Source organism: Glycine max, chromosome 1 (genome assembly GCF_000004515.6).
Source record: "Glycine max cultivar Williams 82 chromosome 1, Glycine_max_v4.0, whole genome shotgun sequence".
Lineage (NCBI taxonomy): Eukaryota > Viridiplantae > Streptophyta > Magnoliopsida > Fabales > Fabaceae > Glycine > Glycine max.
Window position 1 is genome coordinate 51679837 of NC_016088.4, and position 20801 is coordinate 51700637.

General features: G+C 35.9%; 2 protein-coding genes across 4 annotated transcripts; both read right to left on the minus strand.

Moving 5' to 3' along the window:
- Positions 1-1276: 1276 nt before the first annotated feature.
- On the minus strand, positions 1277-4975 carry LOC100305362 (receptor-like protein kinase). The gene has a single exon (NM_001399288.1). It carries the CDS (start codon positions 4850-4852, stop codon positions 1463-1465), a length of 3390 nt encoding a protein of 1129 aa, NP_001386217.1. The 5' UTR covers positions 4853-4975; the 3' UTR covers positions 1277-1462.
- Positions 4976-11756: 6781 nt separating this feature from the next.
- On the minus strand, positions 11757-19618 carry LOC100809766 (kinesin-like protein KIN-7C). Of its 3 annotated transcripts, XM_041016171.1 has the most exons (15): positions 19282-19618; positions 19056-19124; positions 17946-18379; positions 17591-17680; positions 17377-17477; positions 17182-17295; positions 17033-17114; positions 16809-16876; positions 16651-16716; positions 16417-16541; positions 15283-15619; positions 13961-14065; positions 12914-13867; positions 12324-12649; positions 11757-12232 (listed from the first exon to the last, which is right to left on the minus strand). In XM_041016171.1, exons 3-15 carry the CDS (start codon positions 18154-18156, stop codon positions 11911-11913), a joined length of 2901 nt encoding a protein of 966 aa, XP_040872105.1. In that variant the 5' UTR covers positions 18157-18379; positions 19056-19124; positions 19282-19618; the 3' UTR covers positions 11757-11910. The 3 variants fall into 3 exon arrangements, with proteins under 3 accessions (XP_040872105.1, XP_014631253.1, XP_040872103.1); XM_014775767.3 differs by lacking the exon at positions 19056-19124; XM_041016169.1 differs by having other exon boundaries at positions 19056-19618.
- Between the last annotated feature and the right edge of the window lie 1183 nt (positions 19619-20801).

The following is a 20801-nucleotide window of genomic DNA, read 5'->3' on the forward strand; positions in this document are numbered from 1 at the left end:
TAATACAAGACAAAGGAATTCCCAGTGAAAAACTTTTGTGAGAGGGGCGCAATGCGCATGATTTGCGCTAGGATGTAAACTCGGTTTATTTTAGATGGTCTCAACTTGATTTTTTTAAAAGAAAAAAAAAACTGAGCTGTTTACGAATAGCCAAGTTTAAGACAAAATAAAAACTTATAATATCTCGTTTTTCCATCTCAAATACTAAAAAACTAAACACTTTCTAGTTCTCCATCTTGCACATGATTCAAACAATTATACATTTTGGAAGGACCCTTAACGGTCACTGCACGGTATTAGGAGCTTGTGTCTCCCTACTCTGGTCTTCACTGTCAGTCAAGTTGTATCTTACATTCCACATCCTTGTGCAAATTTAATAGTAATATTCTACTCCTTTAATAAATAAATAAAGTATTTTAGTACGCTCCCTTTACCAATTTTCATGCCAGTCCCACTAGAGGAGAATCTTGGTGTCTTGATACACACTACCACATACTACAAAATGGGGTACGGTTTAGATAAAGAGAAAAAAGAACTTAGCTGCAAGTTGGAGTCACACAGTTACACCCACACAACCTGATCCGATCATGAATAGGAAGGTTCCTTAATAGCAAAAGCGATTTTAAAAAATTATGGCAAAAAAAAAGGAGACACATGGTATATTTTTATTTATTTTCGTCCACCCCAGAATCCCCCAATAGATGCCAAGTGCCAAAAGCGAAAAATGGTAACAAGACAGAATCCAATTCAAAAAATAAATGCCGGATATGATATCAAGACCCACAAAGATGTTCAAGAGTTGTTGAGCCGTGGGCCAAATGCCCAATCATAACGTAACGCCGTCCCTCACGCCTTTGCTCTATTTTTTCTTTCCACTTGGTAATGCAGCAGAAAAACCCACGTGGGGCACCAAGGGACAATACTGATTACTGAATACTACTAGTACATGTCTTTTCAAGCTGCATGAACAAACAACGATGCCCTACCCTTGGGAACAGCGTGTTCCTCGGACCCCACATTGTTAACGGCTACATCATCCAACTCCGTTGCCGGAACCTGCGCCAAGACCACATGATCATGTCAGAAACACCCAGGGTTGCTTTGGCGCGAAACGCCACGCGGGCCCCACCCCCTTGTCCTCACTCATCCCTCTGTATCGTAACCACTCTGCATTTGTCAAAGACGTTGACTAGCTTAGAGATCGAGAAAGCGAGAGATATTATTATACAATCTCCGTCACCACGTTGAAACAAACAGTAAAAATGGCCCTCAGAAATGGAAAAAAAATGTTCCCTTTTTTCTATTTTTTTTCTTTGGTGGGAAAGAATCCCCGGCTTAGAGAAAAAAACAAGTTAATAACCATGAACTACCAATGTTTGTTACACTTCTTAAATCAAACTAAAAAAGGGTTTGTTTTTTTACCAAAACAACAAAAAAATGACAAAAAGTTTGGAGTTTTGGGTTATGCCGGAGAAGGTTGAGATGTGGGATCTGCGGAGGATGGGATATCAGGACCAACTCTGCAGCCTTCAAGCATGAAAACGATGTCGGACATGGTTGGTCGATCAAGAGGGTCAGGTGCTGTGCAAAGCAACCCAACTTTTACACCCAGTAAAAACTCTTCCCACTCTGATGATTCTGGGTCCAACTCAAGTAAACCTGGTTCTAATAGCTCCGTTATTTGACCCCTCTGAAGTTGTTTTTTTACCCACTTCACTATGTCTTCGTCCTGGGTGAACATCACAGGTCGTTTTCCTGTCAGTAGTTCCAGCAACACAATGCCAAAGCTGTAGACATCACTCTCCTTTGTTGCTTCCCCGGTTAAGACTGCTTCTGGAGAAACGTAACCCAATGTGCCAACGGAAGTTGAAGTGGAGGCTTCGCCAGGAGTGGCTACTGTTAACTTGTCTAACCCAAAATCTGATAAATGGGCTTCGAAATCTGCATCGAATAGGACGTTTTGTGGCTTCACGTCGCCATGGACCATTGAGGATTGGTGTAGGAAGGCTAAACCACGGGCAATGCCTAGTGCAATGAGGTGACGCATTGGCCAATTTAGAACGTGGCCATCTTGGTGAGAAGCTTCTTGGAGGAGGGTTGCAAGGTTTCCATTGGGCATGTAATCGTGGACTAGGAGTCTCATGTCAGGTGGACCAGCATAGTAACCTCTGAGAACTGTTAAATTCCGGTGCTTGACTTTGCCTAGTGATTCGGCTTCTTTTCTGAACATGTTCTCATCCAATGATCCATCTTGGAGCCTGCGAATGGAAAGGACCATTCCATCGTTGTAGCAGGCCTTGAACACTAATCCATGCCTTGTTCTGCTCAGCACATTCTCTTCGTCGAATTGTCTTGTTGCTTCAATGGTCTCAGCAAGTGTAATTTTGGTGTTGAACATCACTAGTTTTGGTCCCCCACTCTCAGTGCTGCTGCTACGAGCTCCACTTGTTCCAGAACTGGCTCTTGCGGGACTCTTTTTCTTTTCACCCGATACTCCTTGTTTCAGTCTTTTACGCCATCTCAACAGACTGAAAACGTAGAAGCAGCAAAATAAAACTAGAGCAAAAGCTCCACAAGCAATGACAACAACCAGCACAATCAACCTCTTTCTGTTTTTACCGTTTATATCTTCACATTTTTTATCCAATGGCTTCCCACATAAACCTTGATTATTTGCGAACACAGAGGGGTTGCTGAACCTGGATCCCAACGTTGGTGGTATCTCACCATCTAGGTTATTTCCTGAGACATTTAAGTACACCAAACCAGATATCATGGAAAGATTACTCGGAATTACCCCACTCAAGTTATTAGCAGAGAGATCTAGCATTGTTAGGTTTGATAGATCTGACAACGACCCAGGTATGGCCCCAGAAAGATGGTTGTGATCCACAAACAACGTGGTTAGTGACGAGCATTTGGAGATTTCTTCAGGCACATCCCCAGTTAAATTGTTCCCACTCAAATCAAGAACTTTCAAAAGGGTGAGGCGAGAGATATCAGCAGGAATGTGACCTGCCAAAGAATTTGATCCAAGCTCAAGAATTTCAATACCAGAGCAGTTTCCAATCTCCGAAGGAATTGTTCCTGTAATGTGATTATCAGACAACGAAAGAACAAGCAACGATCGAAGAAAGCCATAGTTTTCAGGAATATGCCCAGAGAAGGAATTAGAACTGAGATTCACGTACTGCAAACTCATCAAACTGCTAAACCCTTCAGGCACATCACCAGATAACTTGTTCTCCTGAAGTGCAACAATTTGCAGACTGGGCAACCCCGAGAGTTCAAGTGGTAACTCTCCAGAAAGATTCATTTTGCTCAAGTCAAGTGTAGTTAGCCTGAAAAGATTACCCAAACTAGAAGGAATTTTTCCAGAGAAGCCATTGCCACTCAGATTGAGGACCATTAACCTGTTCAAATTCCCAATATTCGCATAAACCTGACCCGTGAATTTGTTTCCACTAAGGTCCAGGGTAGTCAAATTATTCAATCCCATTATCATCTCAGGCATACTTCCATTCAACCTATTACCTCTCAAACTCAATGTTTCAAGAAATGAAAGGTTACCAAAACTCACCGGAACCGAACCAGAGAAGTGGTTTCCACCAAGAGACAACACATTGAGGCCAATCATATCACCGAAAAAAGAAGGAACTTCTCCACCAAAATCGTTGCCTTCAAAATCAACGACACTTAGGGACCCACATTTCTTGAGTTCCACCGGAATGGTGCCTGTGAAGGAATTATTAGCCATCTTCAACTCCTCCAACTTGATAAGGTTTCCTACCTCCGGCGGAACCTCGCCGGAAAGTGCATTTCTCGAAACATCAAGCACGGTCAACGTGGTCACGTTGGTCAACCACAACGGAAACGTGCCTCGTATGCGATTGTGCTGAATATCCAAAACCTGAAGAACGCTGAAACACGTGCTGGTCTCAGGCCCCACGAAATCCGTGAAACCGTTGAATCCGAGGTTAACAATCCGCAGCGACGGCGCGTGGACGGAACGGTTGCAGAAAACGGAACCCGGAATGGAGCCAGTGAGGTTGTTCTGAGAGAGCGACATCACCTGAAGCCTCGGAAGCGCTGAAATCGCCGACGGAACCACGCCGGTAAGCGCGTTTCCCTCCACGCTCAGATGCAAAAGCGCAGAGCAATTAGCGAGCGCCGAAGGAAGCGTTCCTCCGAGGAGGTTGCGGTCCAGCCAGAGGTACTGCAGCTGCTGAAGCTCCCCGAGGCTCGCCGGAATCTCGCCAGAGAACTGGTTGTAGGAAAGGTTTATCAACTGAAGCTGAGAGAGGTTCGCAATGGAGCTCGGAATCTCGCCGGAGAAAGCGTTCGACGAGAGGTCGAGGGTTTTGAGGCTGAGAGGGAGTTCGCCGGGGACGCTGCCGGAGATGTGGTTCTGCGCGACGTTGAGAATCATAAGGCCAGTGAGGTTCGCGATCTCCGCCGGAAGGTTGCCGTAAAACGAATTATCCTGCAAGAACAGTGACCGAAGGAGCGTGCATTTGGATAGCGACGAAGGAATGGTGCCGTTGAAGGAGTTTGAACGAAGGCTTATCTTACGCAGCATGCGCAACTCAGAGATACGCTCACTGAGTCTGCCACTGAGTTGAAGACGAGGCAGACGCAGCTCCGTGACTCGGTCGCTGGTGCATCCGACTCCGCGCCAGTCGCAAGGTGCCGTCGGCGACGACGGATCCCAACCGTCGAGAGCTCTGACGGGATCGTGGAGGTTGAGCTTGAAGGACGTCAAGGCTTGGATCTCAGCGATGGTTACGGCGCTGCGATCCGCGCACGTTAAGAACGGTGCGCACAGCACCATGAGGAGGAGAAGAGCAGGCATGGCAACACGAAACGATGGTTAATGGTTACCGTTGCAGAAGAAGTAATGAATAATAATAGAGATGTTATAATTGGGGGTTGAGGATAGCAGGGTGTGCAGCTGCCGCGTACATTAGCACACTGCACACACAGAGGAAGTAATATGAAAGAAGAGTGCGCTGATGTGTGCGTATTTTCCAGATTCGGCAGAGCAACACTCCTTTCCTAAGCTAATGTGCACTACTCTCTAATTTGTTAGTATTTCTCTGTCTGTCTGTCTCGTACATGAAAACGCAGTTTTGATTGAATAACGCCATAACCTTCTCCACTCTCTGTCTTTTTTGTTTGTGCATCGTGTCTTCATTGTTCTTTATTGTATTATTAATATTTTACTTATATCTCCCTCTCTCTCTCTCTCTCCTTAGAACACTTTTTTTGTGCTTGTGTGATGTTCTGTTGGGACCCTTGGGTCTACAAACTTTTTAACCTCATGTGATGTGATATGGATTGAATCATTGAGTTCCTCTTTATCTTTCCTTTTTCCTTTTTTTTTTGTTTTTTAAAATTATATTAATCAATATTTATTTGATATTTCATGTGTTATGAATAAAAAAATGAATTGATTTTTTCTGGGTGTTTATTAGTTGAATCATTTTATATTTTACTTTGGGTTGATTTACTTTTTTTTATTTAGGAAGTATTGAATATACATTTTATATGTTCAAATACATTAATTATATTTTTATTTAATATATTTTTAATATGGTAATAAGAAGATTTGTAAGAAGATAATATAAAATTACTCTTATTAGTAGTTAAAAAAGGTATTTCGTGTCTCTATTTTTATTTTTTAATAAATAATTAAATAAAATAATAATAGTAATTTTCTTAGAATAACGATAACAGATACATTTTAAATGATAATTTAAGAATAAAAAATATATACATGTAATAATTATTATTAATAGTTATAGATTATAATTATGGAAACGGTTACAAGATTTTAATGTAAGGAAGGGAATGCTAAATTAAAGACAGGGCATTATTTGATTTGAATTTTTAAAGTCAAATAGAATTTGAAAAAAATTAATACAGCCTGACTGAAGGTTTTTTTTTTTTTTTTTTGTTTACTTAATACAGCTTGACTTAAGGTTATTTGCCTTATAGGTTTTCCTGAGAAAAAAACTGTCAAGGTTTTATAAATAAAAAAAGTTATTTCTCCAATAAATTTTTTTCTTTGTTAGTTTGGGAATTAGATTGCAATGTGGTCTACCTCAAGCATTGTCTTTTCTCTCTTGGGGCCATTCAGATGAAAATGGACAAATGGTGTTGTAGTCCGGCCGAAACAATCGCCAACAGGGTGATGATTGAGTATATATGGGGAAGCTGGGGCTTTTCATGTTGTGACATTTTATTTTTTCTTCATGTTTGGCACTTTATAGTTTCACCCCCCATCCTTTTGGCTGGGCATTAGGTGTTTTCTTTAAAAAGTTTAAAAGTTATGCATTGTGCATCCCCTTTCAATAGAATGGTCAAAACATCAACTGAAGTTGAAAGCAAAAGGAGCCAAGTTTCCACTGTTACTTAGGCTTTTGAGTCTATTTAGCCATAAAGGTTATAGTGGGAAAAGTACAGCAAAGGCTAAATCCCAAGCAGCAAATTGAATTAAGGTCAATCAATAATTTGGTGGACCACAAATACTATCTCATAGTCACACACACACACTGATACTCTTTAGTTGAAAATTTTGACAATGTAAAGACAACCCGTGCCAATAATTTTAAATCAATGCAGTGTCTTTGGACATTGGGTTACAACTATTTTAGTAATTAAAGAAAAAATAAGGAGGGGAGAAAGAAGAGAAAGAAAAGGGTCACTATTGAATGCTCCATTAAGCTAGAGCAGGCATAATGCCAACCAAAAAGGGTTTCACTTTAACATGATGATCCACCGTTTATAATTCTGTAGTAATTGTACAATGGTACACCCCAGGAATAAGTGCCAGAAATTGATCATAGGCCTGCTAGCTGGGTGGAGTAGGAGTGACCAATATGGTGGTGCATTGGGTGAGAAATGGAATTTGGCCATGCCTCAAATTAAAGCTTTTACGGTGTTAAGAAACTGTTGTGTGTGACTAGTGGTAGAGGGCATAATCTCACAGCCATAAAGGACATTCAATTTTACCTATATATGTATATGTTTGTGATTGCATTATTGAATGGTAACGGATAACATATTTTTCTCCATTTGATTACCAAAGGCAACAGAGCCTGGACGGGGGAAACAGAATAATAAAGGCACACTCATCATACAAATTCCATTTAAAAACTTTGCCAATGCTAGTTTGTCAACATTTAATTAGGCTGGACCAACTTCTTTATTTGTTTGTGGATATTGGAAGGGTAGAGGAACCTTACATCCACCTTTGGTGTAGGGAGCTCAGACCATGGCCAAGGCGAGACCAGAACCAGATTGGTGCGTGCATTACAGCCTGTGAAAGAATCCTATCTTTGTTCCCCAACCATTTAACCAGAACCAGGATGTAGATCATAAAAATATACTATAAAATTGCCTTTTTTTTTTCTCTCTTTCTTTAATGTGAAAATATTCCCGTCTTTTTTCGTTTCTTTCAACCATGAAAGTAAAAAACAGTTTCAGATACTAATTTTCACCCAGAAAAAAAAAACTTATTTATTTTTTATACTGCCTTTTAAAAGTAAATAAATATATAACCTCATCCTTAAAAATAGTTGAAAGTTATATTGTTTTAGTTCTTAAAAGCCTATGTATATTAATTTAGTCCTTAAACTTAATTTAATGTTAAATTGTGATTGGTTTCGGTGGAACTAAATTCAATTTTTTATAGCAAAATCTCAGTCTAAAATTTAATCCTTGTCCAAGAAAAAACATGCATGAAAGGAAAGAAAAGATCATACTAAACTTGATTAATAAGATTTTTTTAATAAAGATTAATTATTAATAATGTCGGTTAATATTTCGCATCAATAATAATAAAGAGATAAAAAAGAATAATCCTTCTTTCATGAAGTTAACCTAAATTACAAACTAAATTTTTAATAACATAAACAATTACTAATTTATCATGATACAGATAGATTTGAATGGTAAACTATACACATAAAGTTTAGAAACAAAATCGATACAAATTATCACCTTTGAGAGAAAAACTGTGTATCATTCTTTTCTGAATCAAACCATTGTCCATTCAACTCGATGAATTTATAAAAATGGTTTACTTTTAAGAATAACATAGTACATTTAAATTCATGACAATAAAGTTGAGAACAGATTTCCTAATTATCTAAGTATTTATTTGTTTATTCTTTTTAATATTTTAAGATATTATTTTTTCAACAAAGAATATTTAATAAATATTAATTAATGTCTTTAGAATATTAATTAAGTCTAAAATGAACTATTGATTTTGATCCAACTCTGATTGACATTGATCGGATGAAATATTTATTGAGTCCAAGATGAACTATTGACTTGGACCAAAATCTGATTGATAATGATTGAATAAGGTTTTACAAGGATTAATGTATTGAGAAAATATATATGTAGCATGTGATTGAATTGAACTATCAAATTATAATAAATTCATGTTATGCTTCATATAATATATTATATTATTTTGTTAGAGATTTTTTTTTCTGGTGCAAAATATTTATTAATTTTGTAAAAAAAATAGAAAAAAACCTTTTATTGTGTTTTTTTTTTTTTAAAAAAAAAACTTATCTAATCCACTACTAGTACTAGTTTTTTTTTTTCCTACACTGCCAATGCGCCAATTAATACTCGCCTGTATTCAAATTGTGAAACCTTAAAAAAAATTGTGGAAAAACGGACTAGGGCTCGTAAGTTAGAACTATAACCCAACAAAATCAAAGATTACGAAGGTTAAGACTCGTCATCTTCCAATTTGGACTCTCACACACAAAAACAATCCAATTAGGATTTTGTTTTTTTAAAGAATGGATGCCAGAATTCATGGGAACTTTTATTTTCACATCCTATTTTGCCAATTTCATCCCTTAATTTTTCATTTTTTTAGTGAAAATACCCTGGACGATAACACATTTTTATTCTATATTATTCACAATAAAAACATATTTTAATCATATTAAGAAACACATTACCAAGTCATATTTTCTGATTAAAAAAATAATATTAAGTAACATTATTTATCTTTAAACAACTCACAAAAACACTTGTGTTGCAAATTCTCTAATATATTTATATTACTTCTACTTGTCCTTATTGCCTAGAATAGAAATCTCTATCGAAACCCTGCATATCATTGTTGTAGTTTAGTCATATTCATTTAGTCTTTATTCTTACGGATAAAACTCAGATACCCCAATACCTTAAATGTTGTTTATGCTATTTTCCAATCAAAATGGAAGTTTTACCTTAGTAATCAACATAATAAAGAGATACATTAAAGGATTATGCAAATTACAAAGGTGAAGCTTCAATTATGGCATGCAGAAAACAAAAATAACACCTAAGATACTATATATAGATTTTCTCCCTAATTTATACCTCGTTTGGATAGTCAATGAAACACGGAGGAATGAAATTGAAAAAACAAATTAGAAATGAATTAAAGTGAAATTTTAAAGTTGTTTGCATTAATGAAACTAGGAAAGAATAGAAGGAAATATTTTTACTTCTTTAATTAAATCAAAAAGTAAAAGAAAAGAAATAGGATAAAATATGAATTTGACAATTTTGCCCTTCAAATATGACATGATAACATAGAAAAATCATATATATGCATGCTTGTCATAAAAAATATATATCATTACATGTTGTTATTCCATAGAAAAAAAAAATCAAATTGCATGAACCAAAATTTTTTTCCATTAGTAAGTGTTAATTTTGTTAGAAATATCAATTAGAGGGTTTGAATCTGCGACCTCTTTTCTCCTTCCTTATTCCTTCATCATTTTCCAATCACTAGATTAATCTTATATTTCATTTGAAGTGAGTTACATGGTAAGGAGTATAAAGAGGACAAACAAGAATTAATAATCTTTTATAGGAAATTTCAAGCCTAAGTTGAAAAAAAAATCTATTTACTCTTGAAATTTCAAATTTGATCTCGATTTTAATGACAAACATTTAAAACTTAACAACTTTCATCCTTCCTATTTCCTTCCATTCTAATTTCTTTGAAAAAAACAAGGTGTTAGAGTTACTTGGTCTATTAGTCTTTTGATTAGGTCATGGAAAAAAGATAAGGCAATGCATGAAGATTGTTTTGGCTCTACACAATCAAACGAAAGCTAACAAAGTCCAACTCAATATGACTCTACATACCTAAGTCCAACAGTAAGGTAAGGAGCCATTTGGGGCATACTAAAATTACCTGATTTATGACCCATGGTACTCTTTACACGTTTTATGAAAATCCAAGTTACCCTGCTCATTTCACTTATCTTGAGAGGTTTCAAATATTCGACGGTTAAATGGTCTATGACACCATTATTTCTTTATTGCTTCATGTACCAATTTGGGCATTATAGTACCCTTAGACAAGGTTATCAAACTCGAGAGTTTATACAAACTCGTAAGAATTTTATAGACTCGACTCGTGGATTCAACTCGTAGACTCGTAAGAATCTACTTCATATAAAAGTAATAACAAAAGATCTATAAATAACATACTAATTACACATTTCAATAATATAATAAAATAAAACAGTAAATCATAAAGTTCAGAATATTTAAATAACCAAGTCTAGTAATAATACATCACTACTAGATAATAACTTAGAGACGTTATAGTAGTGGTAGATCATTCTCATTGAGGGTTTGATGTTATTAGAGAATTAAAGTTTGATATTATTAAATGTGAGAATTTTGTATTTGAGAATAACACATTAAATGAAAGTATGTTGAATGCTAAACAGACAAAATAATAAAAAAATGACTTATATTTTGGTCTAATTTTTTTAACTTGTTGACTCGGTAGTAAACTCGAGAGTCTACCGAATTTACTTAGAATTTATAAAGTTTGCTCAGAATCTACTAAAAACAGAATTTACTCAAAAGTCAATTCGCAGAGAACAAGTCAACTCGTAAGAATTTGATATCCATGCCTTTAGGGACACTTCCTACTTCGCTCTTCGCTCGCTCCTCAAACTAATATCTTCATTCCATTTACTTTTGAATAGCTTAGGCTGGGTTGTTTGTTCCTATTTTCCGTGAAGAAAAAAAGAAGATTAAAATTAGTCCTCGAAAATTAAGTGTATTATTTCATTTAGTCCTATAAAAGTGTTATTTAGTTTCTTAAAATGAATTCTGAAAACTACTACTATTAAACAACAGTTATTTTAGTCTTTAAAATTATAACAATAAAAACTAAAATGACTTATATTTGTTTAATTTTAAGAATTAAAAGATATTTTTATAATTTCAAAAGCTAAATTGACTATTATTCATAATTTAAGAAGTAATTTGATGTATTACTTGAGAGAATTTTTCTTTTGAGTCACTCTCTTGTAGTGTTTAGACATGAACTTTCTTTTCCCTACAAAATCTTTTTCTTTATCTATTGTACAGACAGAATAATTTTGCTGGGGCTTAGTATTTTTAAAAAAAAAAACTAAAGAAATATATCTTGTTTTTGTAACGTGTAAACAGTACAAACTTTTACTCCTTAGACTAGAACTTTGCTTTGAAACAAACAGAACAGTTCGGAACACATTTCCACTATCCATCACTCTCATCTTCTGTTCGTCTAGGTTTTATGATTCTTAATGTTAACTAAAGAATGGACTGTTACAATAAAGCACACACGTAAAAAATCACATTGCATATTTTTTCCCAGGTAACAATCCATATTGAACTATTCATGATGTTCTACCTGGAACCAACCTAGGACAGATGAACAAATCTGCAACCATAGAATTGCACATTCTTTACAATCAATAGCAATCAGAGTTAGAAGCATACAGCAGAAAGCAATTTGTTTCTAAGATAAGGGGAGAAAAGAATTATCTACATTTTCACATGGCCATACCAAGCTACTACCTAAAAAGTAATCCAAAGTCACAAAATATGCCTCACACTGGCTGTCCAACTAAAAGATTTTCTACTCGTGGGTTGTGGGGTAAAGTTGAGTCCAAACATCTCCTTAAATGCCTGTTCTGGCTCTACTAAACCAACCAGCTTTGCAACAATTGATGCACTGTCTCTAACGTGGTCCATGTCTTTTGTGTCACTCCACAATTGATGGGCCAACTGCAAACTCCTATGCTTTGAACTCAAACGAAGGCCCCATTTCAAGTACAGGTTCTGTCTATCATATTTAGACAGTCGCTTATGCATTTGCTTGCTCAGCATTTGCCTCTCTTTTCTAAGATATCTCATGCTGTTTTCAAGTGAAAGACATTGTAACTTGTAAATTCTATTATTTTACAAAGATCTGCAAAGGTATTTAATAGTTGAAATGTGTTGTTTACCTTAACTCAGGTGTGAGGGTTCGTCCATCTTCCACAGTTTGATTGCCTTGGGAAAAAGTTTGCGTAAGGTATGATAGTCTTCTCAACTCTACCTCCATATAAATAGAATCTGATGGTTCCCCTTTGAATAGAAGGAAAAAGTAAGTCCTGTGAACCAATGAAACATTACACGCATCCCAGAATTCAATGATCTCTCTTTGTAGCCTCTGGAATTTTGAAGGCCAATGTGAGTGTGAGTGAGTTTCTCCATCAGCTTGCATGGGATCCAAGCCAATATCTTTGACATTCTTTGCAGACAAGATGGGATCCAATCCTGTCCCCGGAACCTGTTATGCAAAATATATTAAACAATCAATGACTGAATTCTCAATATAACCAGGCTTTTGGCATGTGCATGGGCATGTGCTACTTATATCTATACCATGAATGGGATGAGAAAAGTTATAAAAAGAATCAATAGAGCAATGGTTAAAAGAATTATCAATTGGATCTGTAAACTGATATTTGGTCATCAAGCCCGGGAAAGGGAAATAAGACCAAGAAGAAGAGACGAAGAAACATGAAATGTAATATATATAATGAAAGCTTACCTCATGGTCAGCCAGTAAACTCAACCTGTTAAGATTTTCTGTTTCCTTTCCTTTTGGAGCCAAGGGACCATTACCCTCTCTTTCCTTGTTAGTGGAGGATTTCACATTCTGAACATCATGAACAGAAGAATTTTGCACAGAATTCCCATGGCCATTACATGAAAGCCTCTCTGCATTGGCATTGTAATTTAGTGCATAAATGTTCTTCGGAAAGCCCTCTGGTCTTCCAGGGAAGGCTTTTTCATTCCCTATTGGAGGAGTGTTCTGAATTACGTCTTCATCTTCAAACCAATCTGAAGATAAATTCCTCATGATACTTGCTATACAACTTCTACTTCGGCTCAACTTCAAGGTTCTAGAACTACTTGTACTGTTTCCTGTCATGCACACAGAAATTTCTTTTGGAGAGGGAAGAACAAAATCTTGGTGCATATTGTTCAATCTTTTGTCTTCCTTTGACAGAGAAGAACTCAAATCTACTACTTTTTCCTTGTCTCTATTATCAACTACAACCAATCCTAAGATAGCTGTGTTTGCACTAGGAGATGATGCATTCGAATCAGTGTATGTATGTGATCTTAAATCTGCTGAGTTTGAGTGTTTATGCGTGTTTGTAATTACGTCTTCTAACTCAATGCACCTAACTTCCTTACAATTGTCCTCTTCATGCTGATCTTCAATGCTTTTCTGATCCAAATCATTCGGTGCAGCATCAGTCCTTTTGACTGGCAACCCTGGGGGAGAACTTCTGACCAGAAGATTCTTTTCAAGGTCAGGGAGTTGGAATAAGTTATCATCAGAACTAAAACTATGTCCATCTGAATATTGAGATGCATCAAAAGACCTGACACTCTCTTCACCATCAAGACTTAATACATTTGGCTCCTCTCTTTGATTTTCAAAGTTCCATGAATTTCTCATATGTAAATTTGGATATTGAGGATCCATACTTTCCTGGAGATTTGAAAGGAAAATTGGTTAGATTTTTTAAAAAGAAGGCATATCAGTTACAACTTTCAATGCTCAAAGGCGGGCAAATATACTCACCAGTTCTTTTGTAGCCACATCTTCTCCATGCACTTGGAGCATGCCACTAATTCGAGAATGTGCAAGGTCCCGCTGCAAGGTCAGCTCTCTTACCTCTTTCTTTAACTGCACGGACAGGAACAACTTTCATATTAAGAGAGTTCATATTTACAAATCACAACCAACAAGAAACACATGGTCATAGGTAGGGAAGCTTCAATTCAATGTCCTCATTCCTTTGAGCTAATACATTGAATGTTCGGTGACTATATATAAAAAGCACATTTGTAGAAGCTGTCACCTCAATATGAAATTAAAAATGAAAAAAAAAGGAAAAAAAAAATGGTTGAAAAGTAGATTGTTGAAGGCCACACCACAGGTGTTGTTGACAACAACGAACCATTTGAGGTTAAGATAAGATTTTTCTTTTTTCACCTTAGGATCAGAAGGAGCTTGAAAGTTTAAACCCATTATTTAGTGAAATGAAAGAAATTATCTCAAGTAGACTGTACCATTGTGCTTTCCATAAAATGTTTGGCACAATCCAATTACGCATATAAAATGGAAGGTGAATTCAAAATTTCTATATAAGTATCAGGACCTGAGGAAATATATATATTTTGTTAAAAAAAAACTTATATCTTTTTTAATTCAAGCATCTACAAAGGGAAATACATATATATTATGGATTACATGAGGGTCCAAGTGAACAAAAGTATAAAGGGGGTGCTGCAAAGTTGAATAAGCAATGTTTTATGACTAAAAAGCATGAAATGGTCCATTATAGTACTATTTGTTACTGGAAAGAAGTAAGAATAATTTAATCTTGCAAATTTTCAGCACAAGAAGAAACACTCCAGGAAACATATTAGGCGGAAGCTTCATAATAGAAAAGGACAGTTCAATATAACAAATAAGTATTGGAGTATATAACAAAGGAGATGCAACAATAGAAAAGGTGTATGATTAGATGTGGACAGAATAACATTGAGAATGAGTAACAAACAATTGAATCAACAATCCAGTGACAGTACCATTGGGAGGATTACCGTCAACTATTCTACTTTTTATTTCATTCCTGCAATTTTGGGATTCCTAGTTAATTATGGGAATGTCCTATTTCTTAGTTCCTTTTTCCTTTTCTTTCTGTATATTGTATCTCTTCTCATACGAAATAATACAGAGATGAAATATTTTTCTTCATAATCTGCTCATAGTACAAGGAGTTTTCACATATCTTAAGCAATTTTCCTTGATATGATGTCAGATACATACTAGTATACTACAAACCTATAGTAAATCATAAAACATAATGAGTTTTGGTACAAAATCTTTATTATTACCATATCGATTTGACGGTCTTTTTCTCTCAACAATGCTGCAGTCTCAGATGTAAGGTGGGCTGGCCCTGAATTTCTCAGTTCATCTTCCAGTCTAGCCAACTCTTTTTGTAATTGCTTGACTAGTGCTTTATCAGACATTACTACATTGACTTGTGCATTAGTTGACACTTCTTTAGCACAGCTTGCAAATAAGAGTGTGTTTCTGGTTTGTTCAACGTGGCTCCGAGCAGGGCTCATGGTGCAGATGATAGCAGTTCTAGCATTGCCCCCTAATGAGGACTGCAATATGCGGGTTAGCTTTGAATCTCTGAAAGGAATATGTCCATTTCTCCCCTTGCTGCAAGCAATTTTATTTTTTTTAAGATGAAAGTGAAAGAAATATTCAACCCCCCTTTCCAAAATAAAACTATATAAATTATTCCCAATATGTCGAATATTGATTATATTGAATTACGGAGAAAGTTTCTAAAAAAAAATGTCCCATACTAGTAAAATATATAGTAACACTGTGATTGGCAAAGTAAACCATCCTAAGGAAAATGTAAATGCAAGATAAAGTGTGTAGGAGTTTGAGGCTTTATATAGTAGATCATAGTTCCTTCAATGACTTGCCAATACTTACTATTGCTACCTATTTGCACCAAAAGCATAAAGGGAAACCAATAATAGAATAGACCATTTGATAAAATATACAAGCCTAAAAGTGAGTAGTGACGGCGAGAGGCCAATGAAACAAATGAACTCTATTTGTATCTGTTAATACTTTTGTATTCAACACAGCTATATGTGGTGGGTGCTACTCTTAGAATTAGAAAGATCAGTAAACCATAATTCACAATTTCCTCCGTGAAGAGGCAATTGATAAGGGGTTACCAAAAGCCATTACAAGGACAGTAGTCTCATGTAGCTAAAGAGAGTCATGAGAATATAAAAGTGAACAACATTATAACATCTTTGAATCCAGATTGTGTCTCAGTTCTCTGTCAACCTTGTCCAAAGCTAAATTACATGTGAAGCAAAGGTTCTGCTTTTGGCTCCTTGGCAAGAGAATAAAAAATTCTTAAAGTGAGCATGTACTCATGTTCTGCAATCAGGGAAGTCACAAATATTGAAACACAATCTTCATAAGCTAACCTGAGTTTGCGGATAACAGTTCCTAGAGTTAGTAAGCTACGATTTATGTGGCAACCCTCTTTCAATCTCGTGCCAGCTGAATGGGTTTGGGATGCTCGCTCGCTACCAGCAAGATCAACAAAATTCTGTACCCAGAAAAAGAGAAGAAAATTATTTGAATTCCTATAGATGTTCTTTAACACAAGAAGCTGATTCTTGGAATATTTCCCTATAAACTGAGGGAATCAATCGTACCACTGAAGCAGAAAGAGAGCTAGACTTGTCATTTCCAAGGAATTCACGTGCAGAACTTTCAATTGTCTGAGGAAGCGTATTGTAGGAAATGTAAGAGAAGAAATACCATCAGAAGTTCACAAAGTTAGTAGCCCTTTAACAAAAATAACATAAAATACCAGTCTTAAAATTTGATGAGATCTGGAGCTTGCTTCATTCAGTGCTGTCTCCCCTATCTGCCTTTGAGCTGCAAAAATGCATCAATTGAACGATAAGTAAGCTGTAAGCACTAAGCAGTTAGCTCTAGCTGGACAAAAAAATTTAAAGAGGAAAATATAACAAAAAGATATATGTTCAGTCTAGGTAACTCTATTAAAGCAAGAACCATTAAAACGCTTCTTACCTTCACAGAAAGAAATAAGTTCTGTAAAATGGTTCCAATCTCTTAAAGTTTCCTCAGTCAGTCTCTCAACAACTGTCCCTCTCTGTTAAATTAACAAACTGTAAGTAAAATGCACAAATACTAGTTCTGTAGAAAATGATGACGTATACCTCTGGATCATCAAGAAGTCTGAGAGGAGTACAGTCTGGACTAAGGAGGTCCCTGACAGATTCATTATAAATCTCAATTGCCGAAAACTTCAACATGAATTCTCTTTCCTTGTGCTATGAAAAGGTAAAACCAAATCAAAAAAAGGTTTTTGAGAAAGACAAGGTAATGTATTGACATGTTCGTATTTCACCTACCTTTTCTATGTAGTTAAAAATGTCTGACACTGTGTATTCAGTTATGCCACTCATGGTGTATGTCTTCCCACTGCTTGTTTGTCCATATGCAAAAATGCTTGCTGATCAATTAGACACCATGGGGAGAGATCAAAAGAAGATGTTAACAAGGAAATTACGTGGATTTTGATGATGCTGATGAAGGAGGAAAAGCAGACAAAGAGAAGAAACTCACAGTTGATGCCACCGACAACTGAAAGAGCAACTTCCTTAGCTGCTTTTTCATACACCTGCCTTGTAGAAGAATTTGTTCGAAACACACTGTCTATAGCCAAAAGGAAAGCAATTAAAGCCAATTATGATCTTGGTATAACAATAAGTTCATTAACAAAACCAATGGAGCAACTTCATGTGTATATATGACCAGATTTGTAACACACAACAAAAAACATTTGGTAAATTCCCACCTTAGACTCCAAGTGTACATTAGTTCTTTCCTTACAAGAAAGAATCACTACAAATACACACACAGGGGCTGCATTATAGAAAGTAAATTAAATCAAATATGATGGAAGGAAGTGTGTTCATACCAAAGGAATATGCTGTTGGGTAGAGTGACCTGTCAGAAGCTGAAAGGTTGCTCCTGTATATGATGGCAGTGTCATTGATGCATTCCCAATCTGAAACATCATTTCTTGCAAGCTCCTTTTCGTTGAGGGGACGAAGACGAACCGAAACAAGAATCCTCTCATCATGCCCTGTAGGCTCTTGAATGGCTTCTTCCCCTCCAACAAAACCCATTTCTCACTCACTCACTCACTCACTCACTCACTCACTCACTCCTCAAAAACTAGCCTTAAACTCAATTCCAAAGATGAGAAAGATATCACATGTCATGGAATTCAGAGCATTCCAAAAACAACTTTGGTATTCAGTTAATTATCACTGCTTGTGTTGCATTGTTGAGATGTTACGGAACACAAGGAACACTAGAGGTTTCAGCCTCCATTCCTCCAATCATTGTCTGCCGCAAGAAACTAATCACAGATTACCGTTCCATTCAGCAGAAACAAAAAAAGATAAATATTGTGTACTAATTTTTTTATTATAGTCAGAGGGAGGAAATAAATATTAAATAGTGATTGACTAATATCATAAGGTACTATAATTATGAGAACAAATTATGCGGTGGTTTTCTGTATTCTTGTGGAAAGCTTGGAGTTTTGTGAAATGGTCCCCATCCCAAGAAACAGACTGTCAAATTCTTCATCACATGGAATGTAGAAAAAAAAAAGTTTAAAAATAAGAACTTTGCAAAAGGAAATTTACTAAGAGTGATAAGGACATGGGGTAGTGGATTTCTCAAGGAAAATTCTTCATCCAACTTTTTGTGCAGTTGAATTCAGAGAGAGAAGGTTTGAAAATGGAAGGGGAAAAAAAATAAAAGGATGTAATTGTCTCACTAAAAATCCTGCCTATTTTTCTTTTTTGGCTGTTTTTTTCCATTTCTTCTAAATTCAGTCTGTACATGATCCAAATAGAACACTGAAGAAAATTCTACAAATAGGATATGAATAAAAACAAAAAAGAATCCCAAAAATCTGCAAAATATCCGATTGAAGCTAGATTCTGAAAGGATTGCTGCTCTGACAGAAAATTTTGATGTCACATAGAAAATATCAACTGCAAGTGAATCTCACATTTTCAGCATAAACAAAAACTCCATTTCTGATTCTAGTCTTCACCACCACAAACACGGCCTTAAATAGCTATAACAAGGAAGAATTCAGTGAATTTTGGTCCTCCATCCCGTGCATTGGTGTGGAGAACACAATGTGGAAGTTAAATCTTCAAAGTCAACACAAATGAAAACAAAAAAAAAATGAAGAAAAGAGCATGCCATAAAAAATGTGAATATTCCTTCACCTCATGCAAATGTATTCTCAAGTGGAAAAGATGAACATTGTGGTGCAAATGCAGGCAACAACTCTAATGAGAGCTTAAAAGTTAAAAGTAAAGAGAGAAAGCAGAAATAGCATTTTCTCTGCCTTTTCCTTTCTCATTCTAAAGGGAGTGTGCATCTGTGGATATTTCAGTGTTGCTGTGACTAGGCTTTTGAAATTGAGAGCAGAGGTTATGGTGTCTCCCTCTTAATTTATTTGTTGCATTGCATTATATAACACATTAACTCTACACCGATAGCATCATGTTGCAGTTAGACTATGATAATCACTAGGCCTGAAATTACCAATCTACCCACAACCCTGCATGCATAATGCTTCCAAAGTTCAGTAACTTGTGTTTGATTGATGAAGTAATAAAAGTGTCCATAATTTTGAGCAGGGAGCAGCAGTGAAAATAATAATGAAAAGAAAAGTAGGATTTGAATCATACAATGCCATAGCTAGCCCAAGTTGGGTAAAAGCACGTGGTGGCTTCACCCCACTTTTCCACATCTTATAAGTGTTATAATTACTATCAAGTTTCAAAGGCCTCACTATGGTCACTAGTTTCAGTACTTTGGACATGAAGAATAAAGCTTTTTAAGATTCTTGTATCTAACAACCAGATTGATTATGATGATAGGAGAAATTATTTATTTTGTTTTAAATTTATTGAAAATTAGAAACCACAAATTTATGGATTTATTGAGCTTAGTATATGATTTCATTTATCAAACTAACAAACTTCTATGATAATAATAGAGGATAGGTGCATATTATTGTGGCGGTGGTGATCAATGTCGTTGGTTAGTGGTTATGATAGATTCCTATACTTTTATTTAATTAGAATGTGTAAGATTTCTCCTTGTGGTTGAACACACCTTTGTTTGAGTATTACGTTCTCACAATTATTCCCAAAGGTGAGGCAATGGAAAAAGGGTATTGGGGGACCTTTTGACCAAAACAAGTAACGTAACTTCAACAGACCATGTGCACGTTGTGAAGGATGTGGAGTTGGAGAGAGAAATCTCATTCACTAGGGTCTCCATTGTTCTATGGGTGTGGTACTATGAATGAATGTTACATAATCAACTATAATGTACAATACAAAACTATCATTTATGTATTTGGACTTTTGTGTGCTCTAACAGCATGCCTACACGTGCATGTTCCTCCTTTAACACAGTCCTTCTCTCTCCATTTTTTCTTCCATATTCAATTGATTAGATTAATAGCCGACAGAGGATTTTAAAACATATAAAGACATATACTATAAGGGTTTAAGCAACTAACACATGCCTTGCATGAATAGGAAATTCTATTATGTGCATTTAAAGATTAAATTGGTTTGAGTTAACCAGATTTGATAAAGTTAGACTCGTGATTTACATATATTATCACATGATAATTGCAAAAGAGTATTCAATTGGTCGCTGAGATTTTTAATTTTCTTCAGGAGATCTATTCTATATTTATAGTTGAGTTGTCTCCCCTTAATAAAAA